This window comes from Mobula hypostoma, chromosome 9 (genome assembly GCF_963921235.1).
Source record: "Mobula hypostoma chromosome 9, sMobHyp1.1, whole genome shotgun sequence".
NCBI classification, from domain to species: domain Eukaryota; kingdom Metazoa; phylum Chordata; class Chondrichthyes; order Myliobatiformes; family Myliobatidae; genus Mobula; species Mobula hypostoma.
Window position 1 is genome coordinate 3,117,501 of NC_086105.1, and position 13,806 is coordinate 3,131,306.

Consider the following 13,806-nt stretch of genomic DNA (forward strand, 5'->3'; position numbering starts at 1 on the left):
TCTGATAAAGAAGAAGAGAGAGATTTATGACATGTATAGGAAACAGGGAGTAAGTAAGGTGCTTGAGGAGTATAAAGAGTGCAAAAAAATATTTAAGAAAGAAATCAGGAGAGCTAAAAGAATACATGATGTTGCTTTGGCAGTCAAGGTGAAGGATAATCCAAAGAGTTTCTACAGGTATATTAAGAGTAAAAGGATAGTAAGGGATAAAACTGGTCCTCTTGAAGATCAGAGTGGTCAGCTATGTATAGAACCAAAAGAAATGGGGGAGATCTTAAATGGGTATTTTGAGTCTGTATTTACCAAAGAAACTGGCATGGAGTCAATGGAAATAAGGCAAACAAGTAGTGAGGTCATGGAACCTATACAGATTGAGGAGGAGGAGGTGCTTGCTATCTTGAGGCAAATCAGAGTAGATAAATCCCCAGGGCCTGACAGGGTATTCCCTCGGACCTTGAAGGAGACTAGTGTTGAAATTGCGGGGGCCCTGGCAGATATATTTAAAACATCGGTGTCTACGGGTGAGATGCCAGAGGATTGGAGAATGGTTCATGTTGTTCCGTTGTTTAAAAAAGGATCGAAAAATTATAGGCCGGATAGTTTGACGTCGGTAGTGGGTAAGTATTGGAGCGAGTACTAAGAGACAGAATCTACAAACATTTGGATAGGGAGGGACTTATTAGGGAGAGTCAACATGGCTTTGTGCATGGTAGGTCATGTTTGACCAATCTATTGAAGTTTTTCGAGGAGGTTACCAGGAAAGTGGTTGAAGGGAAGGCAGTGGATGTTGTCTACATGGACTTCAGTAAGGCCTTTGACAAGGTCCCGCATGGGAGGTTAGTTAGGAAGATTCAGTTGTTAGGTATACATGGAGAGGTAGTAAATTGGATTAGATATTGGCTCAATGGAAGAAGCTAGAGAGTGGTAGTGGAGGATTGCTTCTCCGAGTGGAGGCCTGTGACTAGTGGTGTGCCACAGGGATCGGTGCTGGGTCCATTGTTATTTGTCATCTATATCAATGATCTGGATGATAATGTGGTAAGTTGGATCAGCAAATTTGCTGATGATACAAAGATTGGAGGTGTAGTGGACAGTGAGGAAGGTTTTCAAAGCTTGCAGAGGGATTTGGACCAGCTGGAAAAATGGGCTGAAAAATGGCAGATGGAGATTAATACAGACAAGTGTGAGGTATTGCACTTTGGAAGGACAAACCAAGGTAGAACATACAAGGTAAATGGTAGGGCACTGAGGAGTGCAGTAGAACAGAGGGATCTGGGAATATAGATACAAAATTCCCTTAAAGTGGTGTCACAGGTAGATAGGGTCATAAAGAGAGCTTTTGATACATTGGCCTTTATAAATCAAAGTATTGAGTATAAGAGCTGGAATGTAATGGTGAGGTTGTATAAGGCATTGGTGAGGCCGAATTTGGAATATTGTGTACAGTTTTGGTCACCAAATTACAGGAATGATATTAATAAGGTTGAAAGAGTGCAGAGAAGGTTTACAGGGATGTTGCTGGGACTTGAGAAACTGAGTTACAGAGAAAGGTTGAATAGGTTAGGACTTTATTCCCTGGAGCGTAGAAGAATGAGGGGAGATTTGATAGAGGTATATAAAATTATGATGGGTATAGATAGAGTGAATGCAAGCAGGCTTTTTCCACTGAGGCAAGGGGAGAAAAAAACCAGAGGACATGGGTTAAGGGTGAGGGGGAATAGTGTAAAGGGAACATTAGGGAGGGGTTTCTTCACACAGAGAGTGGTGGGAGTGTGGAATGAGCTGCCAGATGAAGTGGTAAATACGGGCACACTTTTACCGTTGAAGAGAAACTTGGACAGGTACATGGATGAGAGGTGGATGGAGGGATATGGTCCAGGTGCAGGTCAGTGGGACTAGGCAGGAAAAAGGTATGACACAACCAAGAAGGGCCAAAATGCCTGTTTCTGTGCTGTAATGTTCTATGGTTCTATTACAGCACAATACAGGCCCTTCAGCCTGCCTGTTGTGCTGACATTTTAAACTATTCTATGATAAAGCTAACCCTTCCCTCCCATACAACCCTCCATTTTCCTTCCATCCATGTGCCCGCCTGAGAGTCTCCCTAATGGATCTGTGTCTACCACCATCACTGGCAGGGTGTTCATCACCCCCACCACCCTCCCCACCTCTGACATCCCCTACACTTTCCTCCAATCACCTTAAAAGTATTCCCCTTGTATTAGCCATTTCCACTGAGGGTAAAAGTCTCCGTCTGTCCACTCAATCGATGCCTCTTATCATCTTGTACACCTCGACCAAGTCACCTCTCATCCTCCTTCACCCCAAAGAGAAAAACCCCAGATCACTTAACCTATCCCCCTAAGACATGCTCCCTAATCCAGGCAGCATCCTGGTAAGTCTCCTCTGTACCCTCTCTAAATTTCAGGTGGATTGGAGGAGGATACCGGCAGGGATGACAGCAGAGCAGATTTGGCTGAAGTTTCTGGCAATAGTTCACAAGGTGCTGGATAGATATGTCCCACAGAAGAAGTAGTTCTCAAACAGCAGGGGTACACAACCGTGACTGACAAGGGAAGTTAAGGACTGCATAAAAGCCAAGGAAAGGGCATACAAGGTAGCAAAAGTGAGTGGGCAATTGGATGATTGGGAAGTTTGAAAATCTAACAAAAGGCAACTAAAATAACTATAAGAAGGGAAAAGATGAAATATGAGGGCAAACTAGCCAATAATATAAAGCAGGAAACTAAAAGTTTTTTTTCAGTTATATAAAGAGTAAAAGGGAGGTGAGAGTTGATACTGGACCACTAGAAAATGGTGCTGGTGAGATAGTAATGGGGACAAAAGAAATGGTAGATTAATTTAATGGGTACTTTGCATCTGAATGGAAGAATGGGCAAAAAAGTGGCAGATGGAATACAGTGTTGGGAAATGTATGTTAATGCATTTTGTTAAAAGGAACAATAGTGCAGACTATTATCTAAAGTGGGGAGAAGGTTCAAACATCAGAGGTGCAGAGTCCTTGTGTAAGACTGTGGTAAAGAAGGCAAATGCAATGTTGGCACTTATTTCAAGGAGAATAGAATTCAGGTGGAATTATGAAGCTTTAAAGACACTAGTCAACAGTCAACAGTTTTGGGCCCCATATCTCAGAAAGGGTGTGTTGTCATTGGAGAGAGTCTCGTGGAGGTTCATGAGGATGATTCTGGGAATGAAGGGGTTAACATATGAGGAGTGTTTGGCAGTTTTGGGCCTGTACTCACTGGAATTTAGAAGAATGCCGGGGAGGAGAATCTCATTGAAACCTACCGAATGTTGAAGGACTAAATAGCGTGGATGTGGAGAGGATGTTTCCTATGGTGGAGGTATCCAGAACTAGAGGGCACAGCCTCAGAATTGAGGGGCGATCCTTTAGAACAGAGGCAGTGAAGATTGTTTTTAGCCAGAGAGTAGTGAATTTGTGAAATGCTCTGCCACAGACTGCAGTGGAGGCCAAGTCTGTCGGTATATTTAAAGCAGAAGTTGATCATTTCCTGATCGGTCAGGGCGTCAAATGAAATGGTGGGAAGGCAGGTGTATGGAGTTGAGTGGGATCAGGGATCAGCCATGATGGAACGGCAGAGGAGACTTGATGGTCTGAATGGCCTAATTCTGCTCCTATGTCTTATGGTCTTATGGGTCACAAAGCCCTCAGTGACCGAGACAGAGAGGCCAAGCAAGCACACTAGCTCTGGAAGCTTCGCCTGGTCTTGTGTTATTTGCACAGGGGCTGTCTGATTGGTTAACTCTTATCTGTGAATTTGAATGGAATGTTTCTAATCTAATGACATTTTGCTTTCACTCACCAGTCTCTGCTCCTGTTACTGTCTGTTTGAGATTTTCTATGTTCTATTAACGCTGAATAAAACAGTCATGAAGCAACAAGTTTTGTGCCTCTTCCCTGACTTCTGAAAGGACTTAGATTAAACACTTTTGAATCCAACAGGAGCTTCGGACTGCAAACTGCTCCTTGCTAAAGGAAAAGGTGTATTGAGACCCTGGATGCTGGTCGGGTAAGGGAATACCTCCGTGGATCACGCTCATGGCCATTCGTTGTGAGAGCCCATCCCACTTTTCCGTCTGTCGCTGCGTTCCTTCTGCAGCCTCTCCAGCTCCGCCTCGTACATCATTTCCTGAATGAGATACTTCTCGCGGCGCATCCTGTCCCGTAGGTTCTTCGGTAGGTCAGGAATCATGTAGGCAATCAACGTCTTAATGGAGAAAACCAAATGCTGAAAGGAATAAGACAAGAACAACCTGATTGTGGAGCGATGATGGCAGGGTCTTGTCATGTTCCCCTCGGACAGCTTACTCCCATTTGGCCCCCACCAGACACTCAGCTCTCACTTGTTGGCTTCAAGTTTGAAGTACATTTATTATCAAAGTATGTTTATATTATCCAACTTTGAGATTGTCTCCTAACAGGCAGCCACAAAACAAAGAAACCCCAAAACAAACTCCTTAAACATGAAAAAAGACTGTCTAATGCCCAATGTGCAGAGACTGAAAACACACATCATGTCAAGAAAATGAAAGAATAAAATAATCCATAAAAAAGACCATCGAACACCCAAAGTGCAATGAAAAATAATCATGCCAACAGTAATCACGATCAAATAGAATTTCTAAACTGAAGTGCGTAAGAGAATGTGAGGCCCAAAGATCAGCGCGGAGCCAAGTAAGCGCTGTGGAGCAGCGATCTGAATTGGCCCATGCCTCGCTTCGGGCCCCGATACTCTGACCTTTTCAATCTGGTCCAGCGCTCAACTCTCCAACCGAATATTAGGTTCTGCAGCTTTGAGCAGCGGTCTGAACCAGCTCGTTCCTCCAAGTAGCTGTTCACATGCGACAGTGGTCACGCCCCAGTACACCGCCACAGGCAGGCTGAACCAGGTGAGGGTAGCCAGCGGGCCTCAGACCCCGGTGAGATAGGGACTCGCCTGTGAAGTCAGCTCTGGTGGACTGGGTGAACGAGATCAACAGTGAGATCCAAGACCATGGCGAGTGAAGGGCATGACAAGGCCCAGAAGAAGTCACAGTTACCCATGGTAACCAGGGAAGTCCCTGTCCGTGAACATTACTTGTACTGCTAGACCTGGACTTCTGAGGGTTTGAGAATGGAAATGTCCAAGTGCAACGGCTTTTCCACTTTAAAAACTCTCCTGCACGGGTCTCCCATCGTTGCTGGACACGACGGACAACCACCACCAACTACGCTAAACACCAAGCGTTAAAGACATTATGGTGAATGTTTGTAGAACAAGGAAACCAGGCTGCCCCTTGTATCTGTACTCCCATCCAGTGAGATTTCACCTGATCTGTGATCCAACCTTTCACTTCGATCCTTAAAAATGATCACCTCACTACAGGAAGGATGTGGAAGCCATAGAAAGGGTGCAGAGGAGATTTACAAGGATGTTGCCTGGATTGGGGAGCATGCTTTATGAGAATAGGTTGAGTGAACTTGGCCTTTTCTCTTTGGAGTGACAGAGGATGAAAGGTGACCTGATAGAGGTGTGTAAGATGATCAGAAGCATTGATCGTGTGGATAGTCAGAGGCTTTTTCCCAGGGCTGAAATAGTTAACAAGAGAGGACACAGTTTTAAGGTGCTTGGAAATAGGTACCGAGGGGATGTCAGGAGTAAGTTTTTCGTACAGAGTGGTGGGTGTGTGGAATGCACTGCCAGTGGCAGTGATGGAAGCAGATACAATAGGGTCTTTTAAGAGTCTCTTAGATAAGTACATGGAGCTTAGCAAAATAGAAACTCTAGGCAGTTTCTAGAGTAGGTTACATGGTCGGCACAATATTGTGGGCCAAAGAGTCTGTAATGTGCAATAGATTTCTATGTTCTAAAAATGATTACCTTTATTTGTCATAGAGAAGTACAGCACAGAAACAGGCTCTTTGGCCCATACAGTCCATGCCAAAGCCATTTAATCTGCCTACTCCCATCGACCTGCACTGGGACCATAGCTCACCATACCCCTACCATCCATATACCTGTTCAAACTTCTCTTAAACTTTGAAATCGAGCTTGCATGCATCGGCAGCTTCATTCCACACTCTCGACATTCTGAGTGAAGAAGTATCCCCTCATGGTCCCCTTTGACCCTTAACCCATAACCTCTGGCTGTATTCCCACCCACCCTCAGTGGAAAAAGCCTGCTTGCGTTTACCCTGTCTATACCCTCATAGGTTCCCAAGGTTGTCATAGCTGGGGGTGGTAGTGGGGATAAGCTCCCACTACCCATAAAGTGCTCCAAATGGCGTGCGACTCTAACAGCCTCTGACACCCAAGTCCAATGCTTGGCTTTCATGTGTGGCTTAACTACTAGGCCTAGTGGAATTGTTTCTGTTGACAAGAGAAGGGGCAAAGGCGGACCTCTGGCGCCTCAAAACCAGTTGCTTTGGGCAGGTGGGGCTCATCAGCCTTGGACGACAGCCTACCCAGGAGAAGGAAAACTCTGATTATAAACCCCTGCTGCCTTGCTGCCATACCCACCCATGGGAAAGGTTTCGGGAGTACACCCTGAGGAAGAAATCCGGAGCCAGCGTCCCTAAGGCAGATCGATGTTGTTTACAACTTCACTCTGGCAACCTCTGCGACGACACTGGTGCCAAGCTATATCAGTGCTTGCCCTTCCCTTGGACTACATCAGCGACGTGGAGAGGGGGAACCTGCTGTATGGGCAACAGCCGGTTCTTCAAATCTTCTTGCCCAGGCTTGCATCCTGGAGAGGACACAGTCCACCAGAGACACAAACCCATGATCCTCTGGGATCGATGGCTGCCTACTACTACTACACCTCATAATGTTGTATACCTCTATCAAATCTCCTCTTAATCTTTTAAAGAATACAGTCCTAACCTACATTGTCTTTCCCTGTAACTCAGGTCCTTCAGACCCGGCAACCTGCATTATTTCAGTCCGAGGATGTGCTGGGGGTAGCCTGAAAGAACCACCACATTTCTGGTGCCAACACAGCATGTCCACGACTTACTAACCCTGACCCTGTATCTATGCTGCAGATATAGTGCGTTAACAGGCCCTTCCGGCCTAACGGCCATGTGCAGCCCAGTTACCACCCACGACTACTTAACCCACTAACCTGCAAGTCTTTGGACTGTGGGAAGACACCAAGCACTCAGAGGAAATCCACTCAGTCACAGAGAGAACATACAAGCTTCTCACAGACAGCAGCCGGATTCAAACCTCAAATGGTGACTAATGATGCTGCCAAGTGTCACGCTAACTGCCACGTTACCACGTCTCCCCTGACCATAAGAACATAAGATATAGGAGAAAAATTCAGCCCCTTGGCCCATCGAGTCTGCTCTGCCATTCCACCATGACTGATCTATTTTCCCTCTCAGCCTCAATCTCCTGCCTTCTCCCCGTATCCCTTCATGCCCTGACTTATCAAGAATCCATCAACTTCTGCCTTAAATATACAGAAAGACTTGGCCTCCCACAGCTACCTGTGGCAACGAATTCCACAGATTTACCACTCTTTGGCTCAAGAAATTCCTCCTCATCTCTATTCTAAAATGACACCCCCTCTATTCTGAGGCTGTGTCCTCTGATCTTAGACTCCCCCACTACAGGATATATCCTCTCCACATCCACTCTATCGAGTTTTCACCATTCGAAAGGCTTCAATGAAGTCACCCCTCATTTTAATACTTTTACTTAAATCTCAGGTTTAAGACTAACTACTGTCCCTGCCCCATTTTACATTTGTACAGGAGTGTTCTAAATCTCTCCCACCCTGTGTGGAAATGTTTCAGATCTTCACACCGAACATCCCAGTGTTAACTTTTAGATCCTCTCTCCTAGTGCCAGACACCCCAATCAATAGGCCGCACCTGGAGTATTGCTAACAGTCCTGATCACCCCATGAGAGGAGGGGTGTAAAGGTTTTGGAGAGGCTGTAGAACAGGTTTACCAGGGGGCTGCCTGGACTAGAGGGTATGTCTTACAATGTTAGCTTTCTCCAGAGTACTGGTGCTGAAGGGAGATCTGATAAAGGTTCATAAGATTATGGGAGGCAGAGATGGAGTAGACAGACAATAACTTTTCTCCCCGGGGTTGAAATGTCTAATACCAGAGGGCGAGAGGGGATAATTTTAAATGAGATGTGAGGGCAAGTTTTTTTTTTACACAGAGTGGTGGGGATCTGGATTGTGCTGCCTGGGGTGGTGGTAGAGGCAGATACATTAGGGATTCCTAAGAGTTTAGACAGGCACATGAGTGTGAGGAAAATGGACGGATATGGACATTGCGAAGGCAGAGGGGATTAGTTTAGGGCCAAAGGGCCTGGTCCTGGGCTGTACTGTTCTACATTCTGTCGAGATGAGCAAGGAGGCTGAGAGGAAATTTAAAGCCATTCAGCATGACGGAAGTGAAGGCAGCATAAATTTTGGTTTTTCTCCCTACCCACGTTAAGTTCTGTGATGTCAGATTATTGACTGTTATGGGGTGGTACAGTGTTGTGATCGGGGTTCCAGTCCCACCGTGGTCTGTGAGGAGTTTGTACGTTCTTCCCACTACCACATGGGTTTCCTCCGGGTGCTCTGGTTTCTTCTCACGGTCCAAAGACGCACTGGTTACGGTTATTAAGTTGAGGGCATGCTGGAAGAATGGTGACACTTGCCCCCAACACCTCCTCAGACTGTGTTGGTCGTTTACGCAAATGACGCGTTTCACTGTATGTTTCAAAATACATGTGGCAAATAAAGTTTATCTTTAATCTCTTTAACTCTTTACCTTTTGTCTTTAATTTCTTCCTCCTCAGAAGCTGCCTGATCTGTACAGAATTCCTATCATCAGAACTGATCCCAGCATTTTCTCTCAACTTGTCCCATCTTAACTATTGCCTGCCTTGCATCAGTGGACTGATGTCGGACAAACGACAGAGGACGCTTACCTCAAATACGATAATGAACGCTAGGCGTGCCGCTAGCACGTGCCAGAACTGTATCGTGTATGCGTAAGGCTGTTTCGAGTTGGGAGGCTCCCTGTAGTCACGGTACCTTGTATATGGTTAAAAATAATTTTGCAGTTATGGTTTGACCAAAACAGTTCTAAATTGGTACAAAGAATCCCTGTCAGTCATCGTGCAGTGATACAGTTACAGCAAACTGTTCATGCAACACTACAATCATACTGCAAACCCGTGCAATGATACAGTCACAACACACTGCCCATTCAACAGTACAATCATACCACAACACCCAGGAAAAGGTACAATCACAACACACCACCTGGGTAACTGTACTGTCAAAATTCATCACCTAGGCAACATTACAGTCGCTGCACACCCTGGGCAATAGTACAGTTGCCCAGCGCCTCCTGGGCAGGGAATACAGTCGCTCTACACAGGATGGTTTAGAATGCACTCAGTGGAGGCAGAGGGCTGAGTTCTGGTTACACCTCAGAGTCTAAAGCAAAGTCTGACACTTGGGATCGGTGTCGCGGGAGGGACAGCTGCATAGTCAGAGCTACTGTCAAACCACTGAGCTCTCCTCCAAACCACAAACCAGAGGAATGGCTGGAAACACAGCAAGATCCCAAACGCAGGAACAAAATAAATGACCAGGTGGTCCTCTTGTACGGCTTGGCTGGAGTCCCTCTTGGCCCACAGCCTACAACGGAAATGCTTACATTGCCTGAAAGTCAGCCGGTCCAGATGGACAGCAGTCTCACAAAGTCACACCTCAACACCAACACACCAACTACTGATGCAGAGATCCACCAGTACATATTACCCCAACCCTCTCTCCCACACACGGTCCTGCTGAGCTGGGACCTGTTCACAGGGCACGTGCAGTGGCTGGGATAACAACAAAAATAATGGAAAAGTGGAGGGCCATGTGGGAGGGAAGGGTTAGATTGATCTCAGAGTAGGTTAAGAGGTTGGCACAATGTCAGCCAAAGGGCCTGTACTGTTCTGTGATCTAACATGCAGTGGCTTTGAGGGATGAGGGCCTTTTGAGAATCTCTGGAGATGATGACCGTACTTTCACCTTCCCCTCCCCTCTCTTCACCCCTCCCTTTTGTTTGTGTCTGCCCTCATCCATCATCTCCTGGCCATGGTCTCTCTATCCCACCCCTCACCCCTCCTCTCTGCCCAACTGGCTCAACCTGTCCATCTTCCCTCTCCCTTCTTCAGTCCACCCATCACCTCAGGCTCCTGTCTCACTCCTTGTCCTCTATACTGACCACCTTCCCTCTTCATGCTCAGTCCTGATACAGCATTTCGACCTGTCTTATTGTGACAGTAGAGGAGGTCATGGACTAAATTCCAGTATTTTCTCCTCCCTTCCCTCTAATTCAATTCCCTATTCTGGCTCCCCTCTCACCCCCCCCCCCCACTTGCTCATCAGCTCCCTCTGGTTCCCTTCCTCCTTTCGTTTCTGCTCTCTCCTTTCCTATCAGGTTTATTTTCAGCCCCTTACCATTTCCACATTTCACTACCCAGCTTCTCACACCACCTACCCTCCCCCACTCACCCACCTTGCCCCTCACCTATCAGTTTGTACTCCTCCCTCTCCCCTCTCCTCATGCTGGCTTCTGCCCCCTTCCTTTCCAGTCTTGATGAAGGGTTTCAACCTAAAACATCAACTGTTTATTGCTCTCCACAGACGCTGCCTGACCTACTGGCAGCTCATTCCACACGTTCACTATCATTTGAGTGAAGAAATTTTCCCTCAGATTTCCCTTAAATATTTCACCTTTTATACTAAATCTATGACCTCTCGTTCTAGTCTCTAACATAAGAGGAAAAAGCCCATCCATACCCCTTATATACTCCATCTCTATGTAAAATCTTGGGGCTCTGTCCCCTAGTTCTTGTCTGAGTCGAGGAATGTACAGAGTAATGTTGGGATGCAGTGCCAGGTCTCCAAGCCCCTACCTGCAGTATTTCACTTCAGTCCCAAAGTTGTCAGTGCCATTCGACAATGGTTCAGAGCGCGGTTCAAAATCCATCACCAGGAACACAGAGAGGCTGGCGTTGACGTAACCCACCATGCACCTGAGAAGGAGCCACAGACACACGTCACTTCATGTCATACCCAATGACACAGATGATCAGGATCCATAGGGAACACACAGGAAGCTCAGACTTCCTGTTCCTGCTACCAGGAGAAGATGGAAGCTGACAGAACTGGACGGATATGCAATGTACAGACCCAACACTCATTTGTTGGATCCGACTGTTTAGTTTTTAGATTAAACTGTTTAATTGATACTTTCTTTGCAGTTAAACAATTAATTATCTGCTTGTATTTTATATACAAGTAACTGACTAGTGTGCTTCCTAGTGGTAATAGTATGTGGATAATAGTTTAATATGCTATGGCGGTTATATAAAATATAATCTTGTAAAGCTCTGGAAACTCCTTTCTACTGCATTATTTGAATAAGTGCTATCTGATTGGTTGACTCTTATCTACAAATTTGAATGGAATGTTCCTCATCTCTGTACTATAGAAATAGCTGACCATAAGGTAGCGTCATCTTTTCTTCACTTTCTCTCTCTCTTTGGCTAGCCAACTTCAATCACCATCCATTCAACTTTCCTTTTTTTTAATCAAAATAAAACAATCGTGAAGCAGCAAGCTTTGTGTCTCGTTCCTGACTTCTATAAGAAACTTAGATTAAAAATATCAGAATCCAAAATGTTCTCAGTATTATTTATTTTTTTATTTTCACAATTTTTTTTACACATGGGTTTGTCAATCTTCTACTCTGCTGCCAAATCTCAGGCCTCCATCTGGAACTTATCCAGTGTAGAGAAAGGGCACAGTGTCTGTGGGATTGGAGAGAAAGATGAAGAGATGAATGGGTCCGAGCACACTCTCACTGAGGTATCTCACCCTTGACTGAGACCCATGGAGAACAGAGCCCTACTCTCTGGCTAAACCCGGCCACCATCCCTGACCTAATCTACAAGCAGAACCACATTATTGAGTCTACTTCTCTCTGGTGTGGGGGGCATCGAGGATGGCTAGGGTTTGAACTCACCAACATCCCCACGAATCCTGCCTGGATTAAAGGCCATGACTTATGAAGATAGATTGAGCGAGCTAGGGTTTTTCTTTTGGAGCAATGGAAGGTCAAAGGCAACTTAATGGAAGTGTATAAGATAAGAGGCATAGATCAAGTATACAGTGGGAGATTTTTTCCCAGGTGACAATAGCTAATATGAGGAGGCATAATTTTAAGATGATTGGAAGCATTTTAAGATTATAGGGGATCTTAGAGGTAATCATGTGGCAGCAACTCAATGCATAAAAACATGCAGACATGGTCAAGTGGCTCAGTTGCTGTTCAGACCAAATATCAGAATGGGGAAGAAATATGATCTAAGTGACTCTGATCGTGGAATGATTGTTGGTGCTAGAGGGGGTGATTTGAATATTTTTTGAATATTTCAGAAATGCTGACTCCTGGGATTTTCACACACAACAGTCTCTAGAGTTTACAGAGAATGGTGTGAAAAACAAAAAACAATTCCAGTGAGTGGCAGTTCTGTGGGCAAAGATGCTTTGTTAATGAGAGAGGTCAGAGGAGAATGACCAGACAGGTTCAAGCTGACAGGAAGGCGATCATAACTCAGTTAAGCACGTGCTATAACAGTGGTGTGCAGAAGAGCATCTCTGAACGCACAACACGTTGAACCTTGAAGAGGATGGGCTACAGCAGCAGAAGACCACAATCATACCCTCAGTGGTCACTTCAAAGGGTACAGGAGGAACCTAAAGCAGAGGTGGTGTTAGATGCCACAGGATGCATAAGAGCTGATAAATCCCCAGGGTCAGGGTCAGGGTCACCTACTGCTGCTCACTACAAGAATTGAGAGAGGAGATAACTGGGGCTCCAATGGAGAATCTAAGGGACACCTACTGCTATTTACTACGCGATGAAGGAAGGAGATAACTGGGGCTCCAGTGAATAATTTTACATCATCGTCACCCCAGGTGAGGTGTAGAAGATGGAGGGGGGTGGGGTGGGGGGAAGGAGCTGATATTTCTTTATCTGAGCAAAGGGTGTCAGCAAGGTAACTACTGTCAGTGAACTTTATGTCAGTGGAAAGGAAATCAATCCCACGGAACCATTATACTGACAGAAGGGGCAAAGGCAGGTTATTAGCTCCTGAAAACCGCTTGCTTTGGGCAGATGGACTTGTCAGCCGTGCTTGGCAGCTCATCCAGGAGAAGAAAAACTCTGATCTCAAACCTCCACTGCCCTGGGGAAGGCTTTGGGACTAAACATTGCAAGAAAATCCAGAGCTAGGGTCCCTAAGGCAGTCCTATATTGAGCTCAATGCCGACTGGCAACTCTTGCAACATTGTAAGTGTCAAACTGTATCGGTCTCTGCCATTCCTTTGGATTCCTCAACTGTGTGGAGAGGGGGAGCCTGCTGTGTGGGCACCAGCTCGCTCTCCATATCGTACTGCCCTGGCTTGGCACTGGTCTGCGTATACGTAGGCAGCTAGGACACAACATCCATCGTCAACCATGACCAACGGGAGCCACGTAGGGAATTATTGGAGAAAATCCACAGTGATAGGATTTATGTACATTTGTAACTGGGGGGTTTTACCAGGGATAGTCAGTATGGTCTTTATACAAGTAAGTCCAGTGTCACATAGTTGATTTGAGACTTTTAAGGTGGTAACTAATTGGTAATTGTTTTATTACTGAGGTACAGTGAAAAACTTGTTACCATGCCCCCGGACAGATTGTTCCACACTAAACT

The 13,806-nt window shown here is 45.7% G+C and overlaps 1 protein-coding gene across 7 annotated transcripts in view; it reads right to left on the reverse strand.

Annotated features, from left to right (window-relative positions):
- Positions 1-13,806, reverse strand: part of LOC134351452 (anoctamin-4-like) — a 226,299-nt gene that overhangs the window by 17,167 nt on the left and 195,326 nt on the right. For all 7 annotated transcript variants that reach the window (XM_063057598.1, XM_063057597.1, XM_063057595.1 and 4 more), the window contains 3 exons: positions 10,957-11,076; positions 8,968-9,073; positions 4,065-4,271 (listed from right to left, as the gene is read on the reverse strand). In XM_063057598.1, coding sequence (XP_062913668.1) covers positions 4,080-4,271; positions 8,968-9,073; positions 10,957-11,076 — 418 coding nt within the window. In that variant the 3' untranslated portion in view covers positions 4,065-4,079. The remainder of the gene's footprint in view (positions 1-4,064; positions 4,272-8,967; positions 9,074-10,956; positions 11,077-13,806) is intronic.